The 23165-nt window shown below is 40.7% G+C and overlaps 1 protein-coding gene across 1 annotated transcript; it reads left to right on the forward strand.

Annotated features, from left to right (window-relative positions):
- The first annotated feature begins 129 nt into the window (after positions 1–129).
- On the forward strand, positions 130–9847 carry LOC148004477 (uncharacterized). Its single transcript, XM_087559907.1, has 3 exons — positions 130–183; positions 8647–9496; positions 9576–9847. Exons 1-3 carry the CDS (start codon positions 130–132, stop codon positions 9845–9847), a joined length of 1176 nt encoding a protein of 391 aa, XP_087416033.1.
- Positions 9848–23165: the final 13318 nt, after the last annotated feature.

Consider the following 23165-nt stretch of genomic DNA (forward strand, 5'->3'; position numbering starts at 1 on the left):
CTTTCTAAAAGAATCAGTACTCTTTTGAATCATGCTAAACAAAACTTTTCCAAAAGGGGGGAAAGCTTTTCTGGAACAGTCATGTTGTTAGTAACTGCAATTAATTTCTCTCCTATTTGCTGGGAACTAATGGCTGCAGCAGTTGAATTCATCGCAGCCGTTGAGTTCATCAGGATCACGATGGTGTGAGACGTTTCCTACTCTGAACTTTCAGTTCCAGAGACATCTAAAGGTTCATGACCATCTTCCCACACTGCTATATTCTTAAAATCAGATATTGCTGACAGGCTTAAAGTTGCTAAAATCACCAAGGCTAGAACACAGAAGGCACCTCCACCGCAAGAATAGACCCTGGTCATCATCTTTATGTAGGGAGACTGCCAGGACCTCCAGGAGGCCAAGCCATTCCAGGCACATGCCTCTGTTCTGGATAGAAATGAAGCACAAGAGCTTCATGTCATACAGACTCTACTGGAGTGAGTGTGGCACTGATTTCCTGAATGGTTGTACCAGACTGCAATCCCACCAACAATGGAGGAGTGTTCCTCTTTCTCCACATCCTCGCCAGCATTTGCTGTCACCTGAGTTTTTGATCTTAGCCATTCTCACTGGTGTGAGGTGGAATCTCAGGGTTGTTTTTATTTGCATTTCCCTTATGACTAAAGATGTTGAACATTTCTTTAGGTGTTTCTCAGCCATTCGGCATTCCTCAGCTGTGAATTCCTTGTTTAGCTCTGAACCCCATTTTTTAATAGGGTTATTTGTCTCCCTAAGGTCTAACTTCATGAGTTCTTTGTATATTTTGAATATTAGCCCTCTATCAGTTGTAGGATTGGTAAAGATCTTTTCCCAATCTGTTGGTTGCTGTTTTGTCCTAACAACAGTGTCCTTTGCCTTACAGAAGCTTTGCAGTTTTATGAGATCCTATTTGTCGATTCTTGATCTTAGAGCATAAGCCATTGGTGTTTTGTTCAGGAAATTTTCTCCAGTGCCCATGTGTTCGAGATGCTTCCCCACGTTTTCTTCTATAAGTTTGAGTGTATCTGATTTGATGTGGAGGTCCTTGATCCACCTGGACTTAAGCTTTGTACAGGGTGATAAGCATGGATCGATCTGCATTCTTCTACATGCTGACCTCCAGTTGAACCAGCACCATTTGCTGAAAATGCTATCTTTTTTCCATTGGATGATTTTGGCTCCTTTGTCAAAAATCAAGTGACCATACGTGTGTGGGCTCATTTCTGGGTCTTCAATTCTATTCCACTGGTCAATCTGTCTGTCTCTGTACCAATACCATGCAGTTTTTTATCACTATTACTCTGTAATACTGCTTGAGTTCAGGGATAGTGATTCCCCCAGACGTCCTTTTATTGTTGAGGATACTTTTAGCTATCCTGGGTTATTTGTTATTCCAGATGAATTTGCAAGTTGTTCTGTCTAACTCTCTGAAGAATTGTATTGGTATTTTGATGGGGATTGCATTGAATCTGCAGATCGCTTTTGGTAAAATGGCCGTTTTTACTATGTTAATCCTGCTAATCCATGAGCATGGGAGATCTTTCCATCTTCTGAGACTTTCTTCAATTTCTTTCTTCAGAGGCTTGAAGTTCTTCTCATACAGATCTTTAACTTGCTTGGTTAAAGTCACACTGAGGTATTTTATATTATTTGGGACTATTATGAAGGGTGTCGTTTCCCAATTTCTTTCTCCGCTTGTTTCTCTTTTGTGTAGAGGAAGGCTACTGATTTATTTGAGTTAATTTTATACCCAGCCACTTTGCTGAAGGTGTTTATCAGCTTTAGTAGTTCTCTGGTGGAACTTTTGGGATCACTTAAGTATACAATCATATCGTCTGCAAATAGTGATATTTTGACTTCTTCCTTTCCAATCTGTGTCCCTTTTATCTCCTTTTGTTATCAGATTGCTCTGGCTAGGACTTTGAGAATTATATTGAATAAGTAGGGAGAGAGTGGGCAGCCTTGTCTAGTCCCTGATTTTAGTGGAATTGTTCAATTTTCTCTCCATTTAGCTTAATATTAGCTACTGGTTTGCTGTATATGGCTTTTACTATGTTTAGGTATGGGCCGTGAATTCCTATTCTTTCCAGGACTTTTATCATAAAGGGGTGTTGAATTTTGTCAAATGCTTTCTCAGCATCTAATGAAATGATCATGTGGTTTTGTTCTTTCAGTTTGTTTATATAGTGGATTATGTTGATGGTTTTCCATATATTAAACCATCCCTGCATCCCTGGAATGAAGCCTACTTGATCATGATGGATGATGATTTTGATGTGCTCTTGGATTCGGTTTGCAAGAATTTTATTGAGTGTCTTTGTGTCGATATTCATAAGGGAAATTGGTCTGAAGTTTCTTGTTGTGTCTTTGTGTGGTTTAGGTATAAGAATAATTGTGGTTTCATAGAAGGAATTCAGTAGAGCTCCATCTGTTTCAATTTTGTGGAATAGTTTGGATAGTATAGGTATGAGGTCCTCTATGAAGGTCTGATAGAATTCTGCACTGAACCCATCTGGACCTGGGCTCTTTTTGGTTGGGAGACTTTTAATGATTGCTTCTATTTCTTTAGAAGTTATAAGGTTATTTAAGTGGTTTATCTGTTCCTGGTTTAACTTCAGTACCTGGTATTTGTCTAGGAAATTGTCCATTTCCTCCTGATTTTCAAGTTTTTTTGAATATAGGCTTGTAGTAAGATCTGATGATTTCTTTAATCTCCTCTGATTCTGTTGTTATGTTTCCCTTTTCATTGTTGGTTTTGTTAATTTGAACATACTCTCTGTGTCCTCTCGTTAGTCTGGATAAGGGTTTATCTATCTTGTTGATTTTTTCAAAGAAACAGCTTTTGGTTCTGTTGATTCTTTGTATAGTCCTTTTTGTTTCTACTTGGTTGATTTCAGCTCTGAGTTTGATTATTTCCTGCCTTCTACTCCTCCTGGGTTTATTTGCTTCTTTTTGTTCTAGAGCTTTTAGATGTGCTGTCAAGCTGCTGATGTGTGCTCTCTCCTGTTTCCTTCTGCAGGCACTCAGAGCTATGCGTTTTCCTCTTAGCACAGCTTTCTTGTGTCCCATAAGTTTGGGTATGTTGTACCTTCATTTTCATTAAATTCTAAGAAGTCTTTAATTTCTTTCTTTATTTCTTCCTTGACCAGGTTATCATTGAGTAGAGCATTGTTCAATTTCCCTGTATATGTGGGCGTTCTTCCCTTATTGTTGTTGAAGACCAGCCCATGGTGGTCTGATAGGACACATGGGATTATTTCTATCTTTCCATTAAATGTTGAGGCCTGTTTTATGACCAATTATATGGTCAATTTTGGAGAAAGTACCATTAGGTGGTGAGAAGAATGTATATTCTTTTGTTTTGGGATAGAATGTTCTATAAATATCTGTTATGTTCATTTGGTTCATGATTTCTCTTAGTCTGTCTATGTCTCTGTTTAATTTCTGTTTCCATGACCTGTCCATTGATGAGAGTGGGGTGTTGAAATCTCCTACTATTATTGTGTGAGGTGCAATGTGTGTTTTGAGCTTTAGTAAGGTTTCTTTTATGTATGTAGTTGCCCTTGTATTTGGAACATAAATATTTAGAATTGAGAGTTCATCTTGGTGGATTTTTCCTTTGATGAATATGAAGTGTCCTTTCTTATCTTTTTTGATGACTTTTGGTTGAAAAGTGATTTTATTCAATATTAGAATGGTTACTCCAGCTTCCTTCTTCAGACCATTTGCTTGGAAATTTGTTTTCCAGCCTCTGAGGTAGTGTCTGTCTTTGTCTGTGAGGTGTGTTTCCTGTAGGCAGCAAAATGTTGGGTCCTCATTGCGTATCCAGTTTGTCAATCTGTGTCTTTTTATTGGAGAATTGAGTCTATTGATGTTGAGAGATATTAAGGAATAGTGATTGTTGCTTCCTGTTATATTCGTGTTTGGATGTGAGATTATGTTTGTGCTTGTCTTCTCTTTGTTTTGTTGCAAAACGATTAGTTTCTTTCTTTGTAAGGTGTAGCTTGCCTCCTTGTGTTGGGCTTTACTATTTATTATCCTTTGTAGGGCTGGATTTGTAGAAAGATATTGTGCAAATTTGATTTTGTCATGGAATATCTTGGTTTCTCCATTTATGTTAATTGAGAGCTTTGCTGGATACAGTAACTGGTCTGGCATTTGTGTTCTCTTAGGGTCTGTATGACATCTGTCCAGGATCTTCTGACTTTCATAGTCTCTGGCGAGAAGTCTGGTGTGATTCTGATAAGTCTGTCTTTATATGTTACTTGACCTTTTTCCCTTACTGCTTTTAATATTCTTTACTTTTTGCATTTGGTGTTTTGACTATTATGTGACGGGAGGAGTTTCTTTTCTGGTCCAATCTATTTGGAGTTCTGTAGGCTTCTTGTATGCTTATGGGCATCTCTTTCTTTAGGTTAGGGAAGTTTTCTTCTATGATTTTGTTGAAGGTATTTACTGGTCCTTTGAGTTGGGAGTCTTCACTCTCTTCTATACCTATTATGCTTAGGTTTGATATTCTCATTGAGTCCTGGATTTCCTGTATGTTTTGGACCAGTAGCTTTTTCTGCTTTACATTATCTTTGACAGTTGTGTCGATGATTTCTATAGAATCTTCTGCTCCTGAGATTCTGTCTTCTATCTCTTGCATTCTGTTGGTGATGCTTGTATCTACGGCTCCTTGCCTCTTCCTTTGGTTTTCTATATTCAACGTTGTCTCCCTTTGTGCTTTCTTTATTGCTTCTATTTCCATTTTTAATTCCTTCACCTGTTTCATTGTGTTTTCCTGTAATTCTTTCAGGAATTTTTCCATTTCCTCTTTATAGGCTTCTGCTTGTTTATTTGTGTTTTCCTGCATTTCTCTAAGGGATTTCTTTATGTCTTTCTTTAAGTCCTCCATCATCATGATTAAATGTTATTTTAAATCTAGATCTTGCTTTTCTGGTGTATTTGGATATTCAGTGTTTGCTTTGTTGGGAGAATTGGTCTCCGATAATGCCATGGAGTCTTGGTTTCTGTTGCTTGGGTTCCTGTGCTTGTCTCTTGCCATCACCTTTTCTCTGGTGTCACCTTGTTCTGCTATTTCTGACAGTGGTTACGCTGTCCTATATGACTATGTGTCAGGAGTGCTGTAGACCTGTTTTCCTGTTCTCTTTCAGCCAGTTATGGGAACAGAGTGTTCTACTTTCAGGCTTATGGTCATTCCTGTCTACTGGTCTTCAGGTGTTCCTGTGTGTGTGTGTGTGTGTGTGTACTGAGTCCACCAGGAAGGTTACTTGGAGAAGAAAAGTTGGTCTTGCCTCTGGTCTCAGGCCTGGAGTTGCTTCTCAGATCTGGGTTTCAGCTCTCTGTGAGGGCAGCAACCAGAAGGGCCTGCCCCACTTTCACTTGGGACTCTGTGCACAGGGGGCCCAGATGGCACTAGGCGTTTTCCTCTAGGCTCAGAAATGTGGGAAGAGAGTAGTCTCCTCTGGCTTCCCAGGCATGTCTGCCCCTCTGAAGTTCTAACTCTCCCTGCCACGGGATTTGGGTGCAGGGAACTGTTTGACTTGGTCCCTTCAGATCCCAGCAGTGTCTGGACCGTAGCCATGAAACAGTTTTAAAAAGCCCCCTTTTTCCTCACATGTTTGGAAAGCAGACCTGATGTGCTTATGGAAAACATCCTTGGTATCTTACTTTCTTTAACCACAACCATATTTCTTTACTTTTATTTTTATGTATAGATGTTTTGCCTGCACTTGTGTTGTTTGTATTATGTGACTATGTGGTGCCAGTGGAGGCCAGAGAGGGCATTGGATCCCAGGCAACCAGAGCCATAGATAGCTGTGAGCCACTGTGTAGGTCTTCTGGAAGAACTTCCAGTACCCTTAAATGTTGAGCCATCTCCCCAGCCCCAACTACAGACATCTTATCAAAATGTCTTTGCTTGAGAATTTGTCTTGAAAGTTTTATGGCATATCATAACCTCAATATAAACTTTCTGTTCATTTTTAGCCCTGATTTTTAGAGTTGTCAAACAATGAGGGCCCAGGCTACCCGTAGCAACCAAGTTTTTTTTGGAGTGAATATTGGCCCCTGTGTCGCTTTCTAGAGGAAAGTTGTGCTGAGGTTGGGAGAAATCTTTGCATATATCCTGTGACCTTACTGTTTACTTCTAACAGAAATTATCTTTTTTGGATACTTGTGGGTTATCACTAGTTAGATGCTGGTATTGAGAAGACAGGTAGGAATGGTTCTGCATTCTAAACTCTTACATATTAAGGGAGGCAAACAATCTCAAAGGACAAGAAAAATTGACCACATTAAAAGGAGTACCAGGCCTTGGCCAGCACAGTGTGTTTTGGGCACACAGTGTAACCTTTAAACATTACAACATGATATTGCCATCTCTACAATTCATGTTTTAGAATGGCACAGTCATAGCAACAACAACAACAACAACAACAACAGCAGCAGCAGCAGCAGGCTACTCTTCAACACCTAGAATCTCCAGTTCCACCTCTCTTCATAATGCTCAAGCTGCACCATTTCTCTTTTTCTCCCACATGACCAACACAGATTCACACATTGCGGTGTTTCCTGCTGCAAGCTGTCCATGCAGCTGCCAGGCTCCTGGGTGACCTCGTCCATCCATGTTCCATGGTCACAATCGGGTTCCTGTGGCTTGCCTGTGTGGTGTTCTGGAGGGCAGGTATGTGGGTGGTGTGGCAGTCTGCAGGACTTTTGTCTGTCTTCCTCCTCTTCTGCTTTGCTGCCTGGATATGATTTTATTTTATTTTTTGTGAGTCCTAGGCATATGACAGCTTTGGCCACCAAGCCAGGCTTCAAACTATGATGAACAAAGACAGCCATCTGCTCTGCCTCTGACGGATATAAGAACACCACCACCACCAAGATGTCTCTTTTTCCTGGCCGACTGGTGACTTCAAATGGAATTTTAGGGTTCAGTCTTCAGAATATTACTGGAAACAAGAATCTCAGAAGTAGGGGAAATTAATTCGATTTCTGGATCAATTTACCCTCAATCTTGTGGCAGTTCTCCTGAGTACTAGTGTTATAAGAGTTGGCTACCGTGCTTGGCAGATTTACTTGTTAAGCAGTAATCTCTGTTTGTCTTATGATCTTTCTTCCTCCAATATTTATAAACCCTGAATCTGAGATTCAGTTTTATTGAAATCTTTAAACAATAGATATTTTCTCTTTTTAACCTAAGTGCCTAGGGTGGAGGAGATGGCTCTGTGCATAAGGCACTTGCCATTGTAAGTGTAAGGATCTAAATATGAGTTCCCTGAACTTGTGGAAAAGGCAAGTGTGGTAGTGTACACTTGTAACTCTAGTGTTCCTGTGGAAAGGTGAACGGTGAAGACAGAATACTCTGGAGCTGTTGAGCTAGCTAACCTGGAAACAAGGTAGAAGGTGAATATCTGAAGTCGTTCTTTGACTCTCTCTCTCTCTCTCTCTCTCTCTCTCTCTCTCTCTCTCTCTCTCACACACACACACACACACACACACACACACAGATAGATAGATAGATAGATAGATAGATAGATAGAGAGAGAGTTGGTGGGGACAGTGAGATAGCTAAGTGGGTAAAGGTGCTTACTGACAAGCTTGATGACTTACAAGTTCAGTCCCAGGAATCCATGTGATAAGAGAGAATTGACTTCCCCTCAAAAGTCCTCTGACACGTGCCCCCTCCCCTTCTATATGGGTGTTCCCCTCCCCATCCTGTCAGCCTGCACTTCTTTGCTTCATCCATCTTGTCTAATTGGGTGGCTGTATATGTATGGGCCACATGTGGGGCAGGCAGCAGACAGTATTCTTAATCACTGGAATTCTCTCTCCAGCCCCTACACGTTGCTCTTTAAAAAAAAATACTGACTAAGGTAATGCCCAACTTTGTCTGAACATATTGAAATAGTAGTTCTCAAGGTCTTTAGGCATGGCATGTCAAGAGTTAGGCAGTTAAAGTCTCTACTTTTAGGAAACACCAAAAAAGGGAAGCAAAATTAGACTCTAGTGTTGTCACTGGAGATCAGCTTGTTCTCAGGTTGACAATAAACGAAGGCACTGTGTGCTGGCTCACACAGCAGAGGATGGGTCAATATCACAGTCTTAGAAGCACGGAAACTGCAGGAAAGTCTCCTTAACAAGTTTTCCAAACCTTATGTGTTAGAAAATGCGTGTAATTTGAGGCAGGAGCATTGTCACAAAGTCATCCTGAAGTAGACAGGCCAGTCTGCTTACCTGTCTCACCCCTTGACTCCCTCAAAAAAATATTATTTGGTACTAATCAGTTAAACTATTCATATTTTTAGGCAAAAATTGATAATCTAGAAAATATGTGTGCTGTGGTGTGGATTTAGGTTTGAAAAAGAGACATCATCTAAAAAGGCAGGGTATTTGATTGCACTAGGCTGTTTATGGGAATAGAAATAGATTGGGTGGGTAAGAGTTTAGAAGAATTTTAAGACTATCAGGGTTCAAAATGGACACAAACCCTATGAGTATCAGAAATATGCAAAGCCACTCTATGAATGTAAAGACTGTAGAAACGGCTTGAGTTTTCCCCTTCGGAGGCACATGAAAACCCAAACTGAAGTCCCTCCGATGCCATGAGAAAATTCACAGAGGAGAAAACCGTATGAACGTAAGCAGTGCGGAAAATCCTTCATCTTGTACAGACACCTGCAAAGACATGAACGAGTTCACAGCGGACAGAAGCCTTATGATTGTAAACAATGTGGTAAAGCCTTTTATGTTCACATTGTTCTTCAGTATCATGAAAGGATCCACAGTGGAGAGAAACCCTATGATTGTAAGCACTGTGGGAAAGCCTTCACTCATTCCAATTACTTGAGATGCCATGAAAGGATTCACAGTGAAGAAAAGCCCTATATATGTGAACAATGTGGTAAAGCCTTTACTACATACAATTCCCTTCATCACCATGAAAGAACTCATAATGGAGAGAGACCCTATGTATGTAAGCCATGTGGTAAAGCCTTCAGAACACAGAATTCTCTTTATCACCATCAAAGAACCCACACTGGAGAGAAACCTTATGCATGCAAACTGTGTGGAAAAAGCTTCATGTTGTGCAGATCCTTACAGAGACATGAACAAATTCATAGTAGGGAGAAGTCCTGTGAATGTAAGCATTGTGGGAAACTCTTTTCATGCTCTGGTGAGGTTCAAAGGCATGAACAAACTTATACTGGAATAAAAACTTATGTGTGTAAACAATGTGGGAAAACTTTCTCTAAAAACAGTTACCTTCAGTACCACGAAAAGATTCATAATGGAGAGAAACCTTGTGTGTGTAAGCAATGTGGAAAAGTATTTACTTTTTACAGTTCTCTTCAGCACCATGAAAGAACTCACAATGGAGAGAAACCTTACGTATGTAAGCCATTTGGGCAAGCCTTCACCTTTTCCAGTTCCCTTCAACGTCATGCAAGGATTCACAATGGCGAGAAATGTATGTAGGCAGTGTGGGAAAGGTTTTCCTTCTATGAATCAGGTTCAGAGATATGAGCAAACACATACTACAGTTAAAGCTTTTGTGTGTAGTCAGTGTGGTAAAGCCTTTACTCTCCACAGTTCCCTTCGGGACCATGAGAGGGTTCATAGTGGAGAGAAACCATATGTACGCAAGCAATGTGGCAAGGCCTTTACTTACCACAGTTCACTTTGGTACCACGAAAAGATTCACAGGGGAGAGAAACCGTGTAGATGCGAGCAATGTGGGAAATCCTTCTTGCAGTGCAGTTCCTTGCAAAGACATGAACAAATTCACCCTGTACAAAAGAAGTGTGACTCTGTGAGCTAGAGAAGCCCTACAATGATGTGAACAGCTTAGATGTTAATTTGGTCAGAGTATGGAAGCTCATAGAAATCCATAACATAAAGACTCTGCCTATTAGGTTTCAGAAAGGAATGGGTTATCTATCAGGGACTAGACCAGACTTCTGCTCACGTCCTAAGAATTTGTGTGAGGTTGAATTAAAGGACATATTTTATTGGACCAAGGAAATTTGAATTCAGTGTGTCATGGTCATTGCTCATCACTCTTACCTGGGCTTGCAGAGAGACGGGGGCAGGGGGGAGAGAGAGAGAGAGAGAGAGAGAGAGAGAGAGAGAGAGAGAGAGAGAGAGAGAGAGAGAAACAGAGAGACAGAGACAGACAGAGACAGATAGAAAGAGAGAGAGAGAGAGAAACAGAGAGACAGAGACAGACAGAGACAGATAGAGACAGAGATGAAAAATGTACAGTTTGTGGAGAAAACTATGTAAGCAGGGTTACTGTTGCAGAAACGGAATTCATGGTGGTGGAGGGCACAGTCATTGTTAAAAAGATTAGCATAATTAAGAATAAACCATGAATTTTACATTGGGACAATAGGAAGGATATATGGAGGACACACTGACTCATTGAAGACTCCAAATTGTAAATATAGGAGGTTATGTGAAAAGAGAGACTGAAGTGAAACATTTTTTCTGGTTCAACCACCAAGACACACAGGCTGTTATAGTTCTGCTAGAAGCGGGCCAGCCCACATGTTAAGCTAGCAGCAGAATGTGAAATAATCCTTCATATAGTGTTTTGCATGTATGTAAAATGCAAGTCCTTAGTTGTGGAGGCTTGTTTAAGGTCCACTAAACCCAGCTGATACGCATTACAGTTTGATTCTTTACAAGGAAGGTGATGTATAGCACATTCAAATGACCCAAAATGAGGCCTCATTATCGTTGCTGGGAAGCTGTGACCATGAGCCCTGAGTGGCAGTGAAGACTCTAGGAGTCATCAGGACCATAGCTGGTCTGCCGAGGAGTCAGGAAGTACAACCAGTAACAGAAACGGAGGAGTGGGTGTGTGTGCAAGGCTAATGAATCTCAGATGATATCACCAATAGCCCTAGGTGCTGACACAGATCTTCAGGATTTGGTGATTGTTCTTCTAGGTTTTGGTTTTGCTTTAGGCACAATCTGTCTATGCTGTGTTCCCAGTTTCCCAATTTGGAATGTAAATGTTTAGTTCTTTTTTTTTTTTTTCGGAGCTGGGGACCGAACCCAGGGCCCTGCGCTTCCTAGGCAAGCGCTCTACCACTGAGCTAAACCCCCAACCCCTGGAATGTAAATGTTTACTGTATATCATTGTATCTTAAGTTTTATAACTTCTTTTCCCTAAGGGCTCACAGTTCCAAGATTGCCTTCCATCTCAGAAGAGACTTTGACACTTTAAGTGTTTAAGGTACTAAGACGCTGGGAACTTTTGAAGTTAGAATGGATTATTTTTGCTTTATGAGGTGGCCACAAATCTTTTAGGGCCAGGGATAGAACCTTATAATTAAACAGGGTGCTTCTGAGTGTCAGTTTGACAAGAAGTAGACTTGTTATGAATTTTTATTGTCAGGTTGGCTGGATCTGTAATCACCTAAGAGAATCACTTATTGAAAAGCCTCTGAGGCATATGCAGGGAGGTTTACCTGGTGAAGGAAGATCCATTTTGGATTTCATTGTGCTATCTCAGAGCTGGGGCCCAGACTGAATAAAACTGGAGAAAGGACAAAACTGTCAGATTACCAGCATTTATCCTCAAGCCTTCCCTGCTACGGTGAACTGTTCTCCTTCAAACCAAGAAAAAATGAGCATGCTTGTAAGTTGTCTTTGTCCATATTTTGTTTTAGCATCAGAAACTTTCTATGCCTTGTGAATACCATCAATATGGGCAAACTTACTACTCACAGTTTCCTTTGTCATGAAATGATTTGTCTATGATGGAAACTCCCTCTATGATGCAAACTATGTGAGAAAGCCTTTTATCCATTTTGAGTCTTGACTGACTAAACTTCCACGGAGAAAAATCATATGGGCACAAGCAAGTGTGGCATATCGTCTTGCCGTGATTTCTTTCAAAAATGTATAAGTGTCCACACTTGAAGGTGTCTTTTGGTATAGAGTGTGGGAAGTTTCAGTTATCACAAGTCCATTCTGGCAAACATGCTATTGGGTAATGAGGGAAATGGTGTCATGTGACCTGTGGAGGGACATCTCTAGTTATTTCATTTCAGAAGTTTAAAAGAATGGGGATGATGGGATGAGTCAGTGAGTAAGGTTTTTGCCACCAAGAGTGATGACATGAATTCTTTCCCAGGACCCATACAGGAGAAGGAAAGAACCAACTCTTGCAGGTCGTCTCTGACCTCCACACTTGCACTGTGCAACCCCCCCCCACATATAAATAAAATAATAAATAAATAAATGTAATACATTAAAGAAAACCTTTTTAATCCCACACTATGAATGGAACTGCTGACTACAATAGTGTACAGAAGTCTTCTACTGGACCATACGTTTGAATACACACTGGATCAAAGTCTTTTGGGAATGGGAAAAGACAACTCGGTTATAATAAGTACCTTCAAAATCCTGTGAGGTTTCTTCATGCAGTCCACTTCTAGAAATAAGCAGTTTTAAAAATGTGATATAATTTGCACAGAATTCTCTAGAAATTGTAAAACCCGATGGAAATGTTCTGAGAATTATAAATGTGTTTATCACTCCCATTTATTTATTGTTTCTCTTCTAAAACAACTCAAATATTATGTGTATGGGAGTTTTGCTATGTGTATATTTGTGCACCATATGCATACAATACCTGTGGAGGCCAAAAGTGTGCATCGGATCTTCTGCAACTGGTCACAGATGGTTTTAAGTCACTATGTGGGTGCTAGGAATTGAGCTCTGGCTCTTCGGAAAAGAAACAAATACTGTTAAGCATTGAGTCATCTCTCCAGCCCCTAAAAATGAAAGCATCTTAAGACTGATGAGGTGGCTTAGTGGGGAAAGGCACTTGTTGGTGAACTGAGTCCTGTGATGAAAGGAAGAACCAATTCCTGAAAGTTGTCTTCTGCTAATGTCATAGCACCAGAATACATACATATATACACAAGAAATAAAAGTAATTTTGAAAATTTAAAAGCACATGCTTTTATTAATGCAATTCCCATCAAAATTCCAACTCAATTCTTCACAGAGATTAGAAGAGTAATTTTCAAATTCATTTGGAATAACAAAAAACCCAGGAGAGTGAAAACTATTCTCAAGAGTAGGAGAATTTCTGGGAGAAGTTCACCATCCCTGACCTCAAGCTGTACTACAGAGCAATAGTGATATTAAAAAAAAGCATGGTATTGGTACAAAGACAGGCTGGTAGATCAATGGAGTAGAAATGAAGATCCAGAACTAAACCTGCACACCTAATCTTTGACAAAGAAGCCAAAACCATCCAGTGGGAAAAGGATAGCATATTTAACAAATGGTGCTGTTCCAACTGGAGGTCAGTATGCAGAAGAATGCAAATCAATTCATTATTACCTTCTTGTACAAAGCTCATGTCCAAGTGGATCAAGAACCTCCACATAAAACCAGATACACTGAATCTAATAGAAGAGAAAGTGGGAAAGAGCCTCAAACACATTGGCACAGGGGGAAATTTCCTGAAGAGAACACCAATAGCATATGCTCTATGATCAAGAATTGACAAATGGTAGCTCTTAAAATTGAAAACCTTCTGTGAGGGAAAGGACACTCACTGTCAATAAGATAAAACAGTAACCAACAGATTGAGAAAAGATCTTTACCAACCTTACACCTAATAGAGGGCTATTATCCAATATGTACAAAGAACTCAAGAAGTTAGACTTCAGAGAAACAACCCTATTAAAAACAGGGTACAGAGCTAAACAGAGAGTTCTCAACTAAGGAATCTCAAGCAGCAGAGAAGCACCTAAAGAAATGTTCAACATCTTTAGTCATCAGGGAAATGCAAATCAAAACAACCCTGAGATTCCACCTCATACCAGTCAGAATGGCTAAGATCAAAAACTTAGGTGACAGTAGATGTTGGCAAGGATGTGGAGAAAGAGGATCACTCCTCCATTTTCGGTGGGATTGCAATATCTCTGGAAATCAGTTTGGAGATTCTTCAGAAAATTGGACATAGTACTAACTTAGGATCCAGTATACCTCTTCTGGGCAAATACTCAACAGATGCTCCAACATATGACAAGGACACTTGCTCCACTATGTTCATAGCAGCCTTATTTATAATAGTCAGAACCTGGAAAAGACCCAGATGTCCCTCAATAGAGGAAAGGATACAGAAAATGTGGTACATTTACACAATGAAGTACTACTCAGCTATTAAAAACAATGACTACTTGAAATTCTTAGGCAAATGGATGGAACTAGAAAAATATCATCCTGAGTGAGGTAACCCATTCACAAAAGAACACACATGGTATGTACTCACTAATAAGTGGATTTTAGGCAAAAAGCTTGAAATATCCAGGATACAACTCCCAGACAATATGAAGCTCAAGAAGAAGGAAGACCAAAATGTGGATGCTTCAGTCCTACTTAGGAGGAACAAAATAATCACAGCAGGTAGAGGGAGGGAAGGACCTGGGAGGGAGAGAGGAGGTCAAGGGAAAAAGGATGTCAGGATCAGATATGGGAGAAGGGGAGAGTTACAGAGGGTCAGGAAGTTGAATGGAGGTGTGTAACAGCGAAGATGGGGAACTGGAGGTAGTCACTAGAAAGTCCCAGATGCCAGGAGAGCAAGAGACTCCAGGGACCCAATGGGGATGACATTAGCTGAACATTAGTAGGGAGAGAATCTGTATAGACCATATCCAGGGGCTAGACAAGGCCCATGGTTGAAGGATGGAGCCACCCACCCATCTCCTGACTAAAGGAAACACAGGGACAAAGAGTGGAGTAGAGACTGAAGGAAAGGCCATCTAAAGATTGCCCTACCTAGGGATATATCCCATCTGCAGACACCAAACCCGGTCACTATTACTGATGCCAAGAAACAGTTGCTGACAGGAGCCTGGTATAGTGGTCCCTTGAGAGGCTCTGCTTGAAGCCAACCATCAGACTGAGCACGGGGACACCAATGGAGGAGTTGAGGCACAGACTGAAGGTGCTGAAGGGTTTTGCAACCCCATAAGAAGAACAACTATATCAACCAACCAGACCCCACCCCCACCCCAAAGCTCCCAGGGACTAGACCATCAACTAAAGAATACCCATGGCTCCAGCTGCGTATGTAGTAGAGGATGGCTTTGTTGGACATTAGTCGGGGGAGAGGCCCCTGGTCCTGTGTAGTCTTGATGCCCCAATGTGGGCGAATGCTAGGGTAGTGAATCAGGAATGGGTGGGTGGGTGGGGAGCACCTTCATATAAGCAGGGGGTGGGGAGATGGGGTAGGGGGTTGGTGGAGGGGAAACTGGGAAGGGAGATAACATTTGAAATATAAACAAATACAATAACCAATAAATAGTTGTTTTTGTGAGGAATAACTGGAATCTGTTCAGTTTATTCTCCAAAATTATAGAAATCTTGGGGGAAAATGTAATAAGTCCCTCATGACGTAACATGTCATCTCATAACATGAACAGGTATTTTTTACTTTAAACATCATAAAAGTATACTGAAGGAGAATAAATACTAGTTTCATCATTAGTTCCACCCCGTGAAGATCTCATTCTTACCAAGAGCAGCCACGTTACTGAAGTTTTTCTGTACCACATCACTATGGAGCTTCTCTTGGGAAGGATTTAGCAGTGCCCACTCTCTCAGTCTGAGGTTTGCAGCCACATCCTCAACATAGTTCACATTTGAAATATGTTGCATGTTCCTAAAGCATATTTCCGGAAGGAGTTAGATCAGCCTTGGTGACCTATTATCAATTAAGAAGAAGTTAACATCATGTTGCGTTCTCAAGGTCTTCACTTTATGACTTGCCAACTACACACTTTCCGTCCTTACTGGTAACCCCACTGAACCCTGCCAAAATTCTTACACTAAGCTTCAATTATCTGAGAAGAAACAATAAAATGGAACCACACATTAGTCTGCAGAGTCACCCCAATATAAAGTGGATTTATTGAGTTTTTTAACAGACATATTGTTACAATTTAGGACACGGAATAGCATTGATAGCAGCTATCCTGACACATCTGTGATTATAAATTCTTAGGAATTAATTTCAGGAGACTAGAGAGGTGGCTCAAACGTTGAGAAAACTTCCTGTTCTTAAAGAAGACCTGAGTTTAATTCTCAGAACTTACATTAGGTGGCCCAGAGTCAACAGCAATTCTAGATCCAGGGTATCTGATATCCTTTTCTGGCCTTTCGAGCACCTGTATGCGCATAGTATGTACAGAAACAGGCACATGCATATGCATAAATTAAATATTAGAAAATGTTAATCTTTATCAGTATGTGGGGATTATTATTGGGACAGACAATATAGCCATGCATGAAGAGGAAGCACAGTAATCACAATAATATACTTTTATTTAACTCATAATTTCTCTGAATATTTTAAAATTTCTGACATGTTCACCAGAGGAAGCCTACCTGATCAAACCCCAAATGAACTCTGGATGATTAATTCAGATAATATTTAACTTCTCTTGAGACAATTGATATGTGAAATAGCAAGCGTATCATGTGAGACTGTATAAAGAGGCAACTTTTGGAAGCCTTTACGTCAAGTGTTTTAGCAAAGCTTACCTTACACATTTAAAAGATATGAAAGATCATTTGTAGGCTAATAGGAAAGCATTAAAGGTTTTAAAATGTCAAATTCCAAATTAGAAGAAAGAGCTCAATGGCTGGGCAGTGGTGGTACACATCTTTAATCTCAGCACTCAGGAGATAAAAACAGGAGGATCTTTTAGTTTGGAGCCAGTCTTGTCTACAGAGAGAGTTCCAAGATAACCAGTGCTACACTGTCTATCCTCAGGACAGCCAGAGGAACCCTGTCTCCAAAAAACCAGAAGAAGATGAGGAGGAGGAGGAAGGACAGGAGGAGGAGGAACAGGAGGAGGAGGAGGAGGAAAAAAGAAGTCTGTTTTCCCAATATATTGTCTCTGTTCTAGGGTTACTATCACTGCAGTGAAACATCATGACCAAAAAGGAAGTTGGGGAAGAGTTTGTAGGGTTTGTTTAGCCTATACTTTCATATTACTCTTGGACATCATTGAAGGAAGTCAGGACAGGAACTCAAGCAGGGCTGATTCCTGGAGGATGGAGCTGATGCAGAGACTATGGAGGAGTGCTTCTTACTGGCTTGCTCAGCTTATTTTCTTACAGAACCCAGGACCATAAGCCCAGTGATGGCATCACCCATAATAGGCTGGACCTTCCTTATCAATTAATAATTAAGAAAATGCTGAATGAGCCTGCCTACAAGTCAGTCTTATGGAAGCATTTTCTTAATTGAGATTCCCTTCTCTCGGATGATGATACCTTGTATCAAGTTGACATTGAACTCTCTAACACAGCTCCCTTCATATATTTATATAATTCTATCATTCTCCAAAAATACCTTTGCTGGCTGGGAGGTGATGGTGCATGCCTTAGATGCCATCACTCAGGAGGCAGAGGTAGGCAGATTTCTGTGAGTTCAAGGCCAGCCTGCTCTACAGAGTGAGTTCTGTTTTTTTTTTTTTTAATTTTTTTTCAGAGCTGGGGACCGAACCCAGGGCCTTGCGCTTGCTAGGCAAGCACTCTACCACTGAGCTAAATCCCCAACCCAGAGTGAGTTCTAGAACAGCCAGCACTACACAGAGAAATCCTGTCTTGAAAGTCAAGTAGGGGAGTGGGATGAGAAAAAACACATCTGGCTGGTCTAACAAAACACATCTTTGGGTTTCAGCATGCAGCTGGGTAAAGCACTTATTCACATATAGAGAGTTGGGTTCAACCGCTAATAAAAAAGGAAAGAATGAATAAAGGAAATATATATAAAATGTAATATTATTTGGACATCAAGATGAAATGTTAAAAATGAATTAAAGTCTATTATATGAAGTGAAATAAGTGAGCCTCAAACAGCTTTCTACCTCATTTGTATCATTTGCAGACTCCACATTAAAAAAATATGAAAATAGAAGAGGAAGGTGAACGTTACAATGAGAGAAACCAGGAAAGAAGACTGTGGGACTGAATAGGGTATACACATCATTATGAAACCTATTATTGGTATTACTAGTATATACTAATATAAAACATGAAAACTTTATCAAATCTATTATGTATAATAAATGTCGAAAATATTTACTGTATTTGGAAAAAACTATTAGATTGTCTATTATAATAAAGAAATTGCAAATCTTCTGGTTAAGACATTTCTGGGTCTTCAGACCCAGAAATGAACCCACACACCTATGGTCACTTGATTTTTGACAAAGGAGCCAAAACCATCCAATGGAAAAAAGATAGCATTTTCAGCAAATGGTGCTAGTTCAACTGGAAGTCAGCATGTAGAAGAATGCAGATTGATCCATGCTTATCACCCTGTACAAAGCTTAAGTCCAAGTGGATCAAGGACCTCCACATCAAACCAGATACACTCAAACTAATAGAAGAAAAGGTGGGGAAGAATCTCAAACACATGGGCACTGGAGAAAATTTCCTGAACAGAACACCAATGGTTTATGCTCTAAGATCAAGAATCGACAAATGGGATCTCATAAAACTGCAAAGCTTCTGTATGGCAAAGGACACTGTTGTTAGGACAAAACGGCAACCAACAGATTGGGAAAAGATCTTTACCAATCCTACACCAGATAGAGGGCTTATATCCAAAATATACAAAGAACTCAAGAAGTTAGACCTTAGGGAGACAAATAACCCTATTAAAAATGGGGCTCAGAGCCACACAAAGAATTCACAGCTGAGGAATGCCAAATGGCTGAGAAACACCTAAAGAAATGTTCAACATCTTTAGTCATAAGGGAAATGCAAATAAAAACAACCCTGGGATTCCACCTCACACCAGTGAAAATGGCTAAGATCAAAAACTCTGGTGCCAGCAGATGGTGGTGAGGATGTGCAGAAAGGGGAACACTCCCCCATTTTTGGTGGGAGTGCAGACTGATTCTGGAAATCAGTCTGGAGGTTCCTCATAAAATTGGACATTGAACTACCTGAGGATCCAGCTATTCCTCTCTTGGGCATATACCCAAAAGATGCCCCAACATATAACAAAGACACGTGCTCCACTATGTTCATAACAACCTTATTTACAATAGCCAGAAGCCGGAAAGAACCCAGATGCCCTTCAACAGAGGAATGGATACAGAAAATGTAGTACATCTACACAATGGAATACTACTCAGCTATCAAAAACAATGACTTTATGAAATTCATAGGCAAATGGATGGAACTGGAAAATATCATCCGGAGTGAGGTAACCCAATCACAGAAAAACACACATGGTATGCACGCATTGGTAAGTGGATATTAGCCCAAATGCTTGAATTACCTTAAATGTACAGAAACTCAAATGTGCATGAAACTCAAGAAGGATGACCAAAATGTGAATGCTTCACTCCTTCTTTAAAAGGGGATCAAGAATACACGTGGGAGGGGTTAGGGAGGCAAAGTTTAGAACAGACACTGAAGGAACACCCATTCAGAGCCTGCCCCACATGTGGCCCATACATATACAGCCACCAAACTAGATAAGATGGTGAAGCAAAGAAGTGCAGGCCAACAGGAAGCAGATGTAGATCGCTCCTGAGAGACACAGCCAGAATACAGCAAATACAGAGGCGAATGCCAGCAGCAAACCACTGAACTGAGAACGGGACCCCTGTTGAAGGAATCAGAGAAAGGACTGGAAGAGTTTGAAGGGGCTTGAGACACCATATGAACAACAATGCCAAGCAACCAGAGCTTCCAGGGACTAAGCCACTACCCAAAGACTATACATGGACTGACCCTGGGCTCCAACCTCATAGGTAGCAATGAATAGCCTAGTAAGGGCACTAGTGGAAGGGGAAGCCCTTGGTCCTGCCAAGACTGAACCCCCAGTGAATGTGATTCTTGGGGGGAGGGCAGTAATGGGGGAAGGATGGGGAGGAGAACACCCATATAGAAGGGGAGAGGGAGGGGTTGGGGGATGTTGGCCTGGAAACCAGGAAAGGGAATAACAATTGGTAAGTAAATAAGAAATACCCAATTTAATAAAAATGGAGAAAAAGGAAAAAAATTACAAAAAAAAGACATTATCCTTGGGCAAGGGAGATAGGTCAGTGGGTAACATGCTTGCTATGCAAGCCTGAGGACTTGAGGGCAGACTCCTGCAGCACCCATGAAGAAGCTGAGTATTACTGTAGATGTTTGTAATGTCTAGGATGGGGGAGGTGTAGATATAGGTGGATAACGGGCTTGCTCGACAGACAGTAGAACTTGAGGATCAGTGAAGAGACCTTGTCTCAAGACAATGAGGTGGAAAAGTAATTGGCAGGCATTTGAATGACAATCTTTGATCAGTGGACTCCATGTATTGTATGCAATGGGACACACAGAGACACACCCTCACACACTCTTATAGTATTGACAGATAGCTGAAAAAGAACAACCGAATAAGACAGGTAGACTAATACCAACAGGAAGCCACAGGAAAGGAAAACAGTATATCCCTATGTAAACAAGAAATTCATTCACAACAGAGGAGGTATTTAACAGTGGTAGGAATCACAATCTATCTTAACACATGGCTCATAGACAAACTAGTATTTACCTAGAAATGTGCACATGCCACTGTTTTCCATGTAATGTATAGTAATCAGGCTATACATTAAAAGATGAAACACAAAACATGAGCGCTTTAAAAAGTCACAGCCAAACATATCTTACGGTGTGAGAATAGAGTTTTCTCATAAGAAAAAGAAAATGGGGGGTGGAAAGATAGTTTTTAAATGTGTATTAGTATTTTGCCTGCCTGTGTGTGTACATATGTATCACATGCATACCTTGTGCTCACTGAGGTTAGAAGAGGATCTACTGGGATTGGAGTTTGACTGGTAGGAGACACCATGTGGGTGCTAGAAACTGAACCTAGGACCTCTGCAAAAGTTACAAACACTCTTAGCCTCTGAACCAACTCTCCAGCCCCAGATGGTTCAGCTGGACGAGTGTTGCTGTTCTTGCAGAAAACCAGTTTGGTTCTTGCATCCATGCTTACAGCTCCTGTAACTCCAGCACCAGGGGAGCTGGCGCCCTCTTCTGGCCTACAAAGGCACCTGCACCTACACGCACATACACACGTGCATACACATGAGTAAACAATAACTCTTTTAGAGGAAATAAACACAAGGGTCACAAATGGACAGAGAAATGTACACCAATAAATATAAGGAAGATGCTTCAGGGTGGTAGAAAAGACATTCATCCCTAGTTTAGTCCTCCACTGGATACATATAAATTAACCTTTGTATAATGTGCTCATGGAAAAAAAAGTCATTAGTAAATTAACAAAAAACAAAGAAAGCATAGGCAGTGTGGCAGCACATGCCTTTTACACCAGCACTTGGGAGGCAGAGGCTGGCAGATTTCTGTGAATTTAGGCCAGCCTAGTCTACAAAGCAAGTTCCAGGACAGCCAGGGTTCTGTTATACAGAGGAAATTTATCTCAAAAATCCAAAATAAATAAATAGATAAATAGATAGATAGACAAAGAGATAGATAGATAGATAGATAGATAGAAAAAGGACCTAAATACATACATACATACATACATACATACATACATACATACATACATACATAAAAAAAACACGGGGCTGGGGATTTAGCTCAGTGGTAGAGCGCTTACCTAGGAAGCACAAGGCCCTGGGTTCGGTCCCCAGCTCCGAAAAAAAGAACCAAAAAAAAAAAAACACAGCCAGGGCTCTCTCACACAGAGGAACTTTGTCTCAAAACTCAAAATAAATAAACAGATAGAGAAAAGGGTCTACATACATACAAACATACATACATACATACATACATACATACATACATACATACATAAGAAAACAAAGACTGATAGCACATACAGTGAGGAATAGCAAAGCCAAAGACTTTTTTCTACCTCTAAAAAATATTTTTAATTATGTGTATATTTCTCTCTCTCCCTCCCTCTGTCCCTCCATTCCTCCCTCCATCCCTATGTCTCTCTCTCTCTCTCTCTCTCTCTCTCTCTCTCTCTCCCTCTCTCCATCCCTCCATTCCTCCCTCCATCCCTATGTCTGTCTGTCTGTCTGTCTGTCTGTCTGTCTGTCTGTCTCTCTCTCTCTCTCTCTCTCTCTCTCTCTCTCTCTCTCTGTGTGTGTGTGTGTGTGTGTGTGTGTAAATGAGACAGTTGTGGATTAGGGTAGTGATTCTGGCACAAATTTGCTGAGAGATTTTACTTTGAGCCATGTGGGTGGAAATAGTGTGAATGGAGGAGAAAGTGGATTAGTGGTCCTATCTTGTGGTAGTTTGAATAAAGATGGTACCAATAGGCTCATAGGGAATGACTCTATTGAGAGGTGTGGCCTTGTTGAGGGAAGTATGCCACTGGGGTTTCAAGCCAGACCAGTGCCATTCTCTCTTCCTGCTGTCTGTGGATTGAGATAAAGAACTCTCAGCTCCTCTCCAGCACCATGTCTTCTTGCACAGTGCCATGCTTCCCATGATTTTAATAAACAAAACCTATGAACTGAAAGCCTGCTCCAATTAAATGTTTTGTTTTATAAATCGTCATGGTGTCTCTTCACAACAATAAAATCATATCTAAGACACAGAGGGACCCAGGACTCTGCAGCCCTGGGCAGGTGGGTTGTCAAGGAAGCTCAAAATGATAATCTTTGGTACCTCCCATCGCTGACATCCAACCTGAACACCTACTATTTCCTGTTTATGGGTGGCCCCCTTGTTCTCTTCAGCACTCCATGACCTGTGCGAGGTCATAGACGCAGGGTTAGTTACACTCAGTAGCACTCATAGGATCCCAGTAACAACTAGGGTGAAGCTTCTGTAGAGGTCCACTTGAACAATCTGCCAGCCCCAGCACCTCTGGTCTGGTGACTCAGGACCTGTTATCTGAAATTGGAGCAGAAGGGGTACTGACTTGTAAGGGTATAAGTGCAAATATCATATTGAAATCTGAATGGTTTTCTATGTGCATCAGATTACTTACACTGAGGTTATATCAGGTACAATATACTAGCTTTATGCTGTGCACTAAATATCTCTTAATTCATAGGTTATATTAAACTATAACGATTTTGGTTTTTTCCTTAGCAGAGGCCTGATTG

Source organism: Rattus norvegicus, chromosome 7 (genome assembly GCF_021556685.1).
Source record: "Rattus norvegicus strain SHRSP/BbbUtx chromosome 7, alternate assembly SHRSP_T2T, whole genome shotgun sequence".
Taxonomy (NCBI): domain Eukaryota; kingdom Metazoa; phylum Chordata; class Mammalia; order Rodentia; family Muridae; genus Rattus; species Rattus norvegicus.